Source organism: Malania oleifera, chromosome 3 (assembly GCF_029873635.1).
Source record: "Malania oleifera isolate guangnan ecotype guangnan chromosome 3, ASM2987363v1, whole genome shotgun sequence".
Lineage (NCBI taxonomy): Eukaryota > Viridiplantae > Streptophyta > Magnoliopsida > Santalales > Ximeniaceae > Malania > Malania oleifera.
In genome coordinates, this window is record NC_080419.1 from 61,829,003 (window position 1) to 61,843,539 (window position 14,537).

General features: G+C 37.5%; 1 protein-coding gene across 2 annotated transcripts in view; it reads right to left on the minus strand.

Annotated features, from left to right (window-relative positions):
- The window catches only part of LOC131152287 (uncharacterized), an 86,126-nt gene that overhangs the window by 46,329 nt on the left and 25,260 nt on the right, over positions 1-14,537 (minus strand). For both annotated transcript variants that reach the window (XM_058104097.1, XM_058104098.1), the window contains exon 4: positions 112-234. In XM_058104097.1, coding sequence (XP_057960080.1) covers positions 112-234 — 123 coding nt within the window. The remainder of the gene's footprint in view (positions 1-111; positions 235-14,537) is intronic.

Below are 14,537 nucleotides of genomic sequence, written 5' to 3' on the forward strand. Positions count from 1 at the left end.
TCAGCCATAATGAGTTTTTAAATCATTTTTTTAATTTAATTATGATTATTTTAGCCAATACAAATAAGCAAAAAATCAACCATTTATATAAAAATGTAGAAGAGATGTGACCTGCATTGCTCGAATAGAAACCCCAACCAAAGAAAGTGGATAAATAACAAGTTTATATCCAACTTCCTCAAGTTCAATAGGAGTGAGAATTGGTGTTTTCCCCCCACCTTCAAGCATATTAGCCTACACAAGTATAAAAGAGCTTTATCAGATATACAGCTTATTACACACACACGTACAATATATACATATATCTATATATGACTAAGATCCATCTAAGGCTATCTCATGCTATTGAGAAAATCTATACGTGGATAGGTATTTGCGGGCTCGCTCACCAATGATGTCCCTGCTAAAAAGGGTTTCAAACATTTCAACAATAAGAGAGCAATTTCTCCATACATCATCAACCTCGGCCCCCATAGAGATTTAGAGACAAGCTTTCAAACAATTATGTAGACCACAAAGTTGTAGAACTATCTTCTAAATTTCAATACCCAGATAATGTTATCGTCAACCCTCTATGAATTTCCAACCAAAGACCAATTGAGCCCATCAGCACAAGTAAAACACGAGCATATTTTTAAAATAAATATTCATGTAACCAAGGTCTTAATATTCAATTTCAACTCAAATTTTGAAGCTCCAAAAGTATGGAAATTTCAACGGAAATTTCGATTTCGATGTCAATTTCAATCGATTTTAAAAAATAACAGAAATTAGTAGTAAAGCATGGAATTCTTTGTGAAACTTAAGAAATGGTTAACAAACATATTAATATAAGTTTTAGGACTAATATATTGCAAATTAAATACATCTATGTTTTGTATGAGGTAGAAAAGTTGTAAAATAGTATGTGTATCAAACTTATTTGTAAGATAGTATACATTAAACATATTTAGTTAGTATAAACGAAATTCATAAATTATTTCAATATTATTTATTATACAAATAATGTTAATTTAGACATGAATGGTTAAATAAAATGCTACTGTAAGTTTATTTTTTCATATAATTTCAAAAGCACTTGTAATAATTTTTTCTTTCGATAAAATAAATTAAGATAGAAATTTAACTTCACTCCTAAATTTCTCATTTGAAATCTGACGAAATTACATCGTATAGTTAAAATTTCGACAAGTTTCCCTAAACTTTCAAGAATTCGATAAATTTAAGATGATTCATTGAGATTTTGACAGAAATTATGCAAGACGGAAATTGATTGCCATTTCGATTTCGAGGGTGATGGAAATCAAATATTTTGACAATTTCATGGAAATTTAAGACCATGCATGTAACATAACAGTACACAAAGTTACTTCCTGACCATAAGTTAACAATTGACAAAGAACAAGGAAACTTTGATTGATTTCGTGTTTTATTCCACAAGTTGGGCAAGAGATCAATTCACTTTTAGGTTGTGATAGGAGGTTCGAGTCATGTCTTCCAGAACCATGTTGACTCCATATCCCCTTCCCGTAGCTCTTCACCCAGATCTTCATCTGCCTTAAGCCTAGATCGTCATGATTATATGTATGAAATAGATTATGTACCAGAAGATAGCCTTGTCCCTCAAACCAAAAGTCCTCATTTTACAAACCCATATTACGTCTATGACAAAACCAAATACCCTCTAAACATCCTAAAGAAATTCACTAACAAGACAGTTGTACCGAGTGGTGTCAAAGAAGTCATTGAGGCTTCTCCTTTCGACTCTCACCAACTCTTGGAAACTGAAGCATAATAGTTTGTCACTTTTACATTCTCCCCAGAGCTTCCCAGAAAGTACCTCAACCAGGGATTCACCCATATTCATATTGGTGTTGTTAAACTCTGCCTTACTTTTCACGGGAGAAAAGGCCTTCTGGTCCAGAATTGCTCTCCTTGATTCAAAGTTCTGCAAGTACGAGCATGTCTACATTGCCACTATGCAAACAACGCTTAATGCAAGGATGGTCAGCTTCATTGTCTTCCCTAATTTCAGTTTGAATCTACCCGACCACAATATGGGAATTGCTTTTAAAGTCCAGATCCAAATTGTTGGAGCACCCCACATCTCTAATTCCATAGCAGCAACCCTCCACCATCAAATGGTTTATAGACTTCAGAACCATTCTTTTGATATGGCAGCCCCTCGGGAAAATCAAGACGCTCTCCTTGTCAATTATGATACTTCCCTTGTCCCAAGCCATGTCCACATCCCAAGACAGCTACCTAGAGAAGAACTCCTAAAACATCTCCCACAATCTTGGGTAACCAAGTATGAGTAGCTTCACCAGATCCCTAGGCTAGTCATCCTCCATGATCTGGTCTACCAAACTATGAAAAATGGCAATGTTCATATCTCCTTCCCAAAGGATCAGGAATCATTAACAGAGGCATCTCCTCAACATGTCTTTCCCACCATGATGATCCAACCGCATCCAAATTCATCACCACCTCTGAAAGACCAGAAGATCATGATCAGACAGTCAACCTTCTCTGGGATCTCAGGTCCCTATTCAAGACTTCAAGGGAGACAGTTTTCTAGTTTACAAACCTATGACCAATTCCAATCATAAGTGGTTTGATGTTGATTGTACCTGTGATGAATGTCTTAATGATCCAGTGTATGAATGGTCTAATGAAGAAGAAGTTAGGGGTAAGAACAAGAAGCATAAATCCCAACAGAAACTCAAAAGGAGATATGAAGACAGAGATCCAGAAGTCGGCTTGTTAGGGGAACCATCTGGGAAATTGGACTACTATGTCAAGTACGAGGGGAAAAGAACAAAAGATGATAAACTTCCCCAAATTAACATGCATAGACCTTCGAACTATGATGGTGATTTCCCACCATTAGAGTACAAAGATGTGCAATCCTGTACAAAGCACTCCTGGAAGATCAAAGATCCAATTGCAGTCAACCTAGACGGATTGACCGAGCAAGTATCCCCAGCTGAAGCAACTCTCAATTGGCAGTTAGAAAATGCCATAGCCCAGAACAGAATGCTTCAGCAAATTATGGATAACCAGATAGAGTTGGCCAACAATGTCGAAAACAAGTTCGATATCACATCAATCCTCATCAACAAATGTCAGAACCATATCCAAAGATTGCATAAGGAGCTAATGCAAATGATTAAGCACATGTTGGCATTCTCTCCAGCTTTTGAAAAGAAAGAAGCAGAAATGCAGCACCACAAAAGCCCCGCTAAACTCCCTCCAGCAAAACCAGAAGCAACAACATAGACAGGGCGAGGATTGACCCTATTTTCCCTCCATCCACTTTGGCTTTCAGCTCTCCTCAACCAATGTTTCAGCCGGTATCAATGCAAGCATCCTTCAAAGGCAGTGACTCTTTTCTCCAACTCAAAAAGAGGCAGTATACTCAAAAGCCAACCCAAACTCAAAGGGATGAATCAACAGCAGTCTCCACTGCTCAAAAGAAGAAAGATAAGCAAAAAATTGGAGAACCAAGTGATCCAAATCAAGAACCACAAATTGGGGTTCTAGAAAAGGATATATCTATCTCCAAACTCCTTACTAAGATGGATGATCCATTACATCCAGAAGAAGCATCAAAATCAACACTTGTCATCATGACGAATGATGATTCTTCTGAAGAAGAGATTCAACTTCCAAAGCCTACAATGATGACCCAACCATCCACCCACAAGACAGAATACAACAATCCTACAGAAGATGAAGGAGTGGATGACAACATCAACCTCTCAAAGAATACTGCATCAGCCATTCTCACGCATAGTTCAAGCAACAATGGAAATCGACCAACCATTTCATTAGAAGGAATACCTCCAAGACAGTGGAGGAATAAGATCCTTAAACTCCATGCATGGTGCAACGCAAAATTGATGAAAAAAGGAATTACCCTCAAAGAAGTCATTGGAAGGGTTGTTTCCGAGTTCATTGGAATATTAAGAATCTAGTGTGGATAAACCTTGGAGATTACAGGCACTTGGAGATATCGCAAGTACCGAACCTTGATGTCTTTATCTCCACAATCATAGAAGAATTATGGGGTGCCTGGAAAGACCACGTCACTTAAGCCAGAGAAGAATACATGAAGATTAAATGCTGCTCAATTAAAAGAAAAGATCTGGAGAAGTATTATAATCTTATCTCTGATAGATATTACACTCTTTGAGGACCAGACGACATCAACCTCAAGCAAGCCTATCTTAATAGCTTGCCTAATCCACTAAGAGAAGAAGTCCTTCGAAAACTTCAAATGAGTGGAAAAACACCTGAAAGCACCTCCCTTGGTAAACTATATCAAACTACTCTTACGAATCTGGATGCGGTCTGCAGAAAGTATGACATTTAAAAAGGAGTCCAAAAAGCAGGGATGAAGATCACCAAGGAATGTAAAAGGGAGGACCTCCTCATCAAGTACAAAGGAAAAAGGCAATGCTCCTGCCCAACAAGAGAACAAGGAGATGTTTATCCCCACAGAAAATCAAGAAGGTCAAAGCGCAAGGAGAAGCGTTGGAAATATTTGAGAAAAAGGAAGCATCTGCAATCAAAAGGGGCATTATGCAAAAAGATGTCCCCAGAAATAGAAGAGAATTAAACTAATTCAAATGCTGCACGAAGTCTCAGATTGAGATTCAGATGATGACATCGAATCTATATTCTCCATTGATGACCAACAAAATGAAGATTTTATCCTTGCTTTCCAACAATGTGGATAGACAGATTTTTTAGACTCTTCAGATGAAGTTGAAGAGTTCAAGAGTTACCAAGTCGATCCACTTGAATGTTCTCATATCCAACCCATTAACAATGAGTGCTACCCGATAGCATCAACAAAGGAAGAAGTCCACAACCTTTGTTCCATCCAAGAATAATTATCAGCACAATTTAAGAAAAGAAATTATGTTTCACCCTCTGCTCCAGTCTGGGTATTAGCTGATAAATACTCAAAGCCGGTTAAAGTCATTGCATTCTTGAACATAGGAGTAGCTTGCAGTTTTCTCAAACCAAGTATTCTCCCGAAAGACATATGGAAGCCTTTGTAACCAAGGATTCAAGGCAGCAAATGGAGAACACTTCTAGGTCAGGTTAAAAAGTGTTCCTATTTATATTAAGCTTCATCCAGAATGCTTAATCAAGGTGACATTTTTTGGGTCAAACCTTTCAAACAAAGATCTTCCCATTGGATTCGATATCATTCAGCACTTAAACAAGGTCCAACGAATAACACAAGGTTTAAAATTTAGATCATATTTGTTACAAATGGACCAAGACCCTTAATCTCTTCCAGATCACTCAGTCCTTGGAGGGGATTAAGGCATGATTAGTTCGATAAAATTATGCGGACAGCCATAGTGAGTTTTTGAAGAAATGCCCAAAGCCTTTATGGAAGAATCTAGAGTTCTTTGTCAGTCTCCCCTAAAAAAAGAACGAAGATATCAACCCAGCTAATGCCAATCACAAGGGGATGAATCTAGAACACTATTCTTTGGCCCAAAATGAGTTGACCCAGCTTCAAGAAGAAGGGCTCATCGAACCAACAAAGTCGCAGTGGGCTTGTGAATCCTTCTATGTCAACAAAAGGGCTAAACAATTTCGAGGACAGCTTAGGCTCGTCATCAACTACCAGCCCCTCAACCATTTTCTTGCTAATGACAAGTTCCCATTGTCAAATAGGACCAGCCTATTTTCACAATTATCGAAGGCCCAAGTATTTTCAAAATTTGACTTGAAAGTGGGCCTTTGGCAATCGAGCGTCCATCTAGATGACAGGCCTAAGACCTTCTGCATACTTAATTTCCACTATCAATGGACTGTCATGCCATTTGGGCTCAAAGTGGCCCCATCCATATTTCAAAAGGCAATGATAAAGATTTTCCAGCCAATAATTCATCATGCCCTTATCTACATTAATTATATCCTTCTGTTTTCAAAGGATACAACATCATATACTAAGCTTCGGAATCATTTCATAGATATTGTGGAACACTATGGAATTATGCTCTCAAAAAAGAAAATGATTAATGGTGTCAAGACAATTGATTTTCTTGGGATGAAGATTAGTCAAGGAAAATATGAGCTGCAACCGCATATTGCTACACAGCTCAGCACCTTTCCAAATAGTCAGATGACGACAAAACAATTGCAGTAGTTCCTTGATATTGTCAATTATATCTATATGGCAGACTTTGTCCCAAAGCTGGCAACTTACATAGCACCACTCCACCAGCTTTTGAAAAATAAAGATGTGCCCCCTAAAGAAGCTAAACACACAGAGGCGGTAAAATCACTCAAAGAAAAGACCACAAAATTGCCACCACTCTAGATTCCTGACAAAGGAAAAAGAATCCTATAGACTGATGCTAGTGATTTCTATTGGGAGCAGCTTTAATCGAGGAAAAAGAAGACGGAACTAGACATATCTATGCATACAAGAGTGGAGCATTCAAAGAATCATAATCGCACTATCACTCCACCTTGAAAGAAAATTTGGTAGTAAAAAGAGGGATTGAAAAGTTCGAATTCTATCTGATTGGACATACTTTTACAATTGAAATGGATATGTCCTCCTTTCCAAAGATGATCCAATTCAAGCAGAAGATCCTCTTGCAAGGACAACTTCTTAGATGGGTGAACTGGTTTTCGTAGTATAAATTTGAAGTAAAGCACATCAAAGGGAAGCACAACATCCTTAGTGACTTCCTCTCAAGACCAACAAATCCCCAAACTCATCCCCAAGTTCGCTTCCTCATGGCATCCTCATCCCTTTCACAACTTGTCCAGACCCTTCCCAGTGATATCCAAGATAACATGCTCAGTCACACCATTCATAAAGGAAATCACAAAATGATCCAAGGTCTCTAGTCCCTTCTCCTCTCAAAATACGGTTTAGTTAATGCACCAATAAAATACTTGGACTAGCACCCTCTTTTTCCATATATCAATGGTCTTTGGGTCCCCAAACTTTCTCATTTGACCTTTCCTAAGGAGGCATTCCCCCTTCTCTGGTACCTTGCAAGGACTTATCGTCTCGATATGATCTTTCACAAACCCTGGACCTATGCCTTCATAACAAATCAAAGAAAAAGACCACACCATTACAATTACTTGAAAGATTGGATATTGTTCTTCAAAACAGAAGCACATGGGTTGAACAATTAGATTTCATCACTAGGTCCTTATATTTATTGGTTATTTTCCACCTCAAAGGTGAGATCCAAATCCAACACGGGAATAGGTATGTTAATATCTCTCCCATCTATGAAAGGATACGGAACTTCAAAGAAAATTCCTTTTTGGATCCGCACCTATCAGCGCATAATTGGATTAATACAAGGAAAAGTCTATCCCAGTAAAATAAGATTAATCCAAACAAATTACCACAAAATTTATTCAACCTAGTGCATTATCAGGATGATGGGAGAGCCAAAAGCTCTCATTACCCAGTTTTGTTTCCCCATTTCTACAGTACCTAACTAATGAACAGACTGACACTTTATCATGTGGAACAAACAGAGAGTAATGAGACAATTTTAGACCTGGAGATAATGGCAGTCTACCCAACAAAAGAAGAGAAGGAATATAGGGCAAGAATCAATGGACCGCTAAAAGACCACTGAATGGACCACTAAAGTAATTATACCCAGCTTTATATTTATGTTTATTTTCAGCTTTATCTTTATGTTTATTGTCATTATCAGACAGCTTTAGCTTTATATGTATTATCATTTTTAGCTTTATCTTTATGCGTATTTTCATTGTCAATCAGCTTTGGCATTATCAAAATTTTTGTAAAGGAGATAAGGAAAAATATTATGTTATTCCAAGATGCCATGGCATATTCCAAGATGCCATGGCATATTCGTCCACTCCTAATCTATTTAAAGGAGGCTCCAGCCTCTAGCTAAAGAAAGCAAGTAAAAGCAAAGAATTCTCTTGTAAGAGTTCCATTTATTTTACACTTTGTTCCTTTCTTCCACATCCTTACTTACAATCCTACATTGAGTGCCCATTTGGTATCAAAGCCATGGAAGCTTAAAGACTCATTTGGAGCAGTGATGGATCTCTTTGCCCACAACAGAGGTGATTGTCCCAAACACCATATGCTTTGTGGTTGCCACATTTTGCGTGGATCCTCCACATTAGAACAGTGATGGACAAAACCAAACTGTAGGTTTCATTCTAAGCTTCCCATTTTCTTGAAGTCATTAGAGAATAAGACCTAAGGTGCCCTTGACCTATTTGAAGGCCAAGGAAGGTTGTGTTTTGGTCGGGCAGAGCTTGCTTCTCTAATGATTGATAAAGAACAAGGAAACTTTGATTGATTATGTGTTTTATTCCACAAGTTGGGCAAGAGATCTGTTCACTTTTAGGTTGTGATCGTGTCAATTAAGAAGTCATGTCTTCCAGAACTATGTTGACTCCATCCCCTTCCCTCAACTCTTCACCCAGATCTTCATCTGCCTTAAACCTAAATCATCATGATTATATGTATGAAGAAGATTATGTACCAGATGATAGTTTTGTCCCTCAAACCAAAAGTCTTCATATTACAAACCCATATCACGTCTATGACAAAACCAAATACCCTCTAAACATCCTAAAGAAATTCACTAGCAAGACAGTTGTACTAAGAGGTGTCAAAGAAGTCATTGAGGCTTCTCCTTTTGACTCTCACCAACCGAAGCAGAACAATTCATCACTCTGGAATTCTCCCTAGAGCTTCCCAGAAAGTACCTTAACTAGGGATTCACCCATATTCATATTGGTGCTATTAAACTCTACCTTACTTTTCATGGGAGAAAAGGCTTTCCAGTTTGCTCTAGAATTGCTCTCCTTCATAGAATGTTCAACGCTTAATGCAAGGATAGTCAGAAATTGCCAAATGTTCTATCAAGGAGAGCAATTCTGGAGCAAACCGGAAGGCCTTTTCTCCCGTGAAAAGTAAGGTAGAGTTTAAAAGATCCAATATGAATATGGGTGAATCCCTGGTTGAGGTACTTTCTGGGAAGCTCTAGGGAGAATTCCAGAGTGACGAACTATTCTATTTCAGTTGCCAAAAGCTGGTGAGAGTCGAAAGGAGAAGCCTCAATGACTTCTTCGACACCTCTCGGTACAACTGTCTTGCCAACTCTTCCAAGAGAATTCTTTGCTCTAGCAAGAGGCTGGAATCTCCTTTAAATAGATTAGGAGCGAGGGAATATGGCATGGCATCTTGGAATATGCCTCTAATATAATCTTTTTCCTTATCTCATTTACAGAAATTTTGATAAAGATAAAGCTAACTGACAATGACAATACACATAAAGATAAAGCTAAAAATGATAATACATATAAAGCTAAAGCTGACTGACAATGACAATACACATAAAGATAAAACTGAAAATAAAGATAAAGATAAAGCTGGGCATAATTGCTTCAGTGGTCCATTGTTTAGTGGCCCTTCAAAGGTCCATTCTCACCCTGTCTTCCTCCTCTTCTTCTATTGGGTAGACCGCCATCATCTCCAAGTCTTCAATTGTCCCATTACTCTCTGTTTGTTCCACATAATAAAGTGTCAGCTTGTTCAGTAGGTAGGTACTGTAGAAATGGGGAAACAAAACTGATTAATGAGAGCTTTTGGCTCTCCCATCATCCTGATAGTGCACTGGGTTAAATAAATCTTGTGGTAATTTATCTGGATCAATCCGATCTTTGCGGCATAGACTTTTCCTTGTATTAATCCAATTATGTGATGATAGGTGCAAATCCGCAAAGGGATTTTCTTTGAAACTCCATATCCTTTCATAGATGGGAGAGATATTAACATACCTATTCCCGTCTTGGATTTGGATCCCATCTTTGAGGTGGAAAATAACCAATAAATATGGAGACCCAATGATGAAATATAATTATTCAACCCATTGTGCTTCTATTTTGAAGATCAATATCCAATCTTTATAGTAACTATATTTTCGTGGTCTGTCTCTGATTTGTTATGAAGGCGTAGGTCCAAGGTTTGTGAAAGATCATACTGAGACGGTAAGTCCTTGCAAGGTACCAAAGGAGGAATGCCTCCTTAGGAAAGGTCAAATGGGAAAGTGTAGGGACCCAAAGGCCATTGATATATGGAAAAAGAGGGTGTCAGTCCAAGTATTTTATTGGTGCATTGACTAAACCGTATTTTGAGAGGAGAATGGACTGGAGACCTTGGATCATTTTGTGATTTCTCTTATAAATGGTGTGGTTAAGGATGTTATTTTGGATATCACTGGGAAGGGTCTAAACAAGTTGTGAAAGGGATGAGGAAGATGAGGATGTTATGAGGAAGAGAACCTAGGGATGAGTTTGGGGATTTGTTGGACTTGATAGGAAGTCACTAAGGATGTTGTGCTTCCTTTTGATGTGTTTTACTTCAAATTTATACTATGAAAACCAATTCACCCATCTAAGAAGTTGTCATTGCGGGAGGATCTTCTACTTGAATTGGATCATTTTGGAAAGGACATATCCATTTCAATCGTAAAAGTATGTCCAATCAGATGGAATTCGAACGTTTCAATCCCTCTTTTTGCTGCTAATATTTCTTTGAAGGTAGAGTAATAGTGCGATTCTAATTCTTTGAATGCTCCACTCTTGTATCCACAAATATGTGTAGTCCCATCTTCTTTTTCCTCGATTAAAGCTACTCCCCAATAGAAATCACTAGCATAAGTCTGCAATATTCTCTTTCCTCTGTCATGAATCTGGAGTGGTGGCAATTTGGTCATTTCTTTGAGTGATTTTACCACCTATGTGTGTTTAGCTTCCCAAGGGCACACATAAACTTTTTCAAAAGCTGGTGGAGTGGTGTTGTGTAAGTTTCCAGCTTTGGAACAAAGTCTGCAATATAATTGACAATACCAAGGAACTACTATAATTGTTTTGTCATCATCCGACTATCCAGAAAGGTGCTGAGTTGTGTAGCAATATGTGGTTGCAGCTTATATTTCCCTTGGCTAATCTTCATCCCAAGAAAATCAACTGTGCTAACACATATAATCATTTTCTTTTCTAACAGCATAATTCCATAGTGCTCCACAATATCTGCGAAATGATTCAAAAGATTAGCATGTAATATTGTATCATTTGAAAATAGAAGGATATCATCAATATAGATCAGGGAATGATGAAGTATAAGTTAGAAAATCTTGATCATTGCCTTTTGAAATACGGATGGGGCCACTTTGAGCCCAAATGGCATGACAGCCCATTGGTGGTGGAAATAAGGGTATGCAGATTGTCTTGGGCCTATCATCTGGATGGACACCCAATTGCCAAAAGTGGTTTTAAGTCAAATTTTGAAAAAACTTGGGCCTACGATAATTGTGAAAATAGGCTGGTCCTATTTGACAATGGGAACCTATCATCGGCAAGAAAATGGTTAAGTGGCTTATAGTTGATGACGAAACCTAAACTTTCCTCGAGATTTTTCAGCCCTTTTGTTGACATAGAAGGCTTCACAAGCCCACTACGACTTTGTTGGTTTGATGAGCCCTTCTTCTTGAAGTTGGGTCAACTTATTCTGGGTCAAAAAATAGTTCTCTAGATTCATCCTCTTGTAAAACTCACTATGGCTGTCAACATAATTTTCTCCAATTAATCGTGCCTTGATCCCCTCCAAGGACTGAATGATCTGGAAGAGATTAGGGACCTTGATCCATTGTAACAAATATGATCTAAATTTTAAACCTAGTGCTGTCCACTGGACCTTATTTAAGTATTGAATGATATCGAATTCAATCATAAGATCTTCGTTTGGAAGGATTGGCCCAAAAAATGTTGCCTTGATTAAGCATTCTAGATGAAGCTTAATATAAACGGGTTCGCTTTTTAACCTAACCTAGAAGTGTTCTCCATTTGCTGCCTTGAATCCTTGGTTACAAGGCTTCCATTTTTCTTTTGAGAGAATACATGGTTTAAGAAAACTGCAAGTTGCACCTGTGTCGAAGAATGCAATGACTTTAACCAACTTTTGAGTATTTATCAGCTAATACCCATACTGGAGCAAAGGGTGAAACATAATTTCCTTTCTTAAATTGTGCTGATAATGATTCTTGGATGGAACAGAGGTTGTGGACTTCTTCCTTTGTTGATGCTATCAAGAAGCACTCATTGTTAAAGGGTTGGATATGAGAACACTCAAGTGGATTGGCCCGGTAACTCTCGAACTCTTCATCTTCATCTGAAGAGTCTGAAAGATTTGTCTGTCCACATTATTGGAAAGCAAGGATAGAATCTTCATTTTCTTGGTCATCAATGGAGAATATAGATTCGATGTCGATTTCTGAATCCCAATCCGAGACTTTGTGCAGCATCTGGATTAGTTTAATTCTCTTCTGTTTCTAGGGACATCCTTTTGCATAATGCCGCTTTTGATTGCAGATGTAACATCGATGATCTTTTAATTCTTTCTCATGCTTCTTCTTTCTCAAATATTTCCAATGCTTCTCCTTGTGCTTTGACCTTCTGGATTTTCTATGCGGATAAACGTCTCCTCGTTCTCTTGTTGGGTAGAAGCATTGCTTGTTTCCTTTGTACTTGATGAGGAGGTCCTCCCTTTTACATTCCTTGGTGATCTTCATCCCTACTTTTTGGACTCTTTTTTACATGTCATACTTTCTGCAGAGCACATCCAGATTCATAAGAGTAGTCTGATATAGTTTACCAAGGGAGGTGCTTTCAAGTCTTTTTCCACTCATTTGAAGTTCCCAGAGGACTTCTTCTCCTAGCGGATTAGGCAAGCTATTAAGATAGGCTTGCTTGAGGTTGATGTCATCTGGTCCTTATAGGGTGTAATATCTTTCAGAGATAACATTGGCCTTACAAGGCTTAAAATCTTATTTTGATGATAACAAATCAAAGGAACTTAACATATTTGGTTAAGTGATGATATTTTAGGACTCAAGTGTGAGAATACAAGGTAAAGTGCTCACAAGGATCATTGAATGCTTATACTCCAAAGAAAGATGATCAAATGAAGCTTAAAAGGCATGGATTCAAAGATGATCTAATAAAGCTTGAAGATCATGAGAGCATGAATATTAAAGAAAATTTGCTAAAAGCTTAAAATGTATTGAAGCTCGAAGACAAGATGGAGTCAAAGAAAGACAAGCATGAAGACTTACGTGCTTAAAATGTCAAAGTCTTAAAAGTCTTTATGTAAGTACTTCATTCGATTTCAATATGGATACATGAAGCTCTTAAGGTAATTACTTGGACCTAGATACCTTTTAAAATACTTGGAAAATATTTTTATAAGGTCAAAAATTATTTCAAAAAGGTTAAAATTATTTTTGGAATGAAAAGCACTAAAATAGGATTTTCCAAATTCTGTTATTTTTTTCTATATCTGTATTGATGAACATTTTTCTCTATCAAACACTCCTTATCTTAAAAAGTGTTCAACATGAAAGTTATGGGATTTTATCTTAGCTTTCTATCAATAAAGAACGTCCAATTTGGAGTTATATAGAAAAGGTTATGACCAAAATACTGAAGGGTGGTCGAAGCTGACAACACCTCAGCCAACAGACCAGAATGAACTATGTTTTGTCAGCCAACTGACTGGTCAGCCGACTGACCAATTTGAACTATGTTCAGTCAGTCGACTGACAATTATTTTTTGAAAATCCTAGACAAACAGAATGGACTCAACCACCTGTCCAGCCGGCTGACCCTGTACAAAACTGACCCAATCGAGTGACTCAGCCAATTGACCTGCGGAGATTTTAAAATTTGAACTTTAACGAGAAAATTCTAAAAATTTGTTTTTCAAATCTAAACGTTATAAAAACTTGGGAGACACTCAAAGCAACTTGGGAAACAAGGAAACTCACTCTAAAAACTCAATAAATACATGGTTTTGCAAATCAAATTATACCAAGCAATTGAAAATCAATTCTCAAAGCTGAAACTCTCATACTCTTAAAGCTCTTATGCTCTCATCTTTGCACATTTGAATTGTTGAGATTTTCTGGAAGCAACTGATCAATCCTTCTCTATGTTTCTAAATTGTTGATTCTCATCTAGAAGGAAAATTTGGTGAAATCTCTTTTAAGCTTCAATTGTATTTCATATTGATATTTTGATTGAAGTATATAGTATTTGAAATTGTACTAATCCGCCCTATCTGAGGGTAATTCTTTGTACACATATTATTGATCTTGTTCTTGTAGATTTGACGATTTAAGGATTGTTTGGATCGTTGCCCAAGCATGGGATATCGCTTGAAGAGGCATTACTCTAGCCTAGTGAAGGAGTGTTTGAGCGTGGAGTATCGCTTGTAAAATTTTGTTCTGCCCGGAAAGGAACTAGTATAGTGGAATCCTTAGGTGGTTTGCCTAAGGCGAGGACGTAGGCTAGGGATAAGTCGAAACTCGTAAAAACGTGGTGTCACTCTCTTTCCCTTACTCTCTTTATTTTCAGCATAGATTAACTGTGTGGATGATTTATATTTCTTAATCATAAAAACTACGTGGATTGGATTTTAA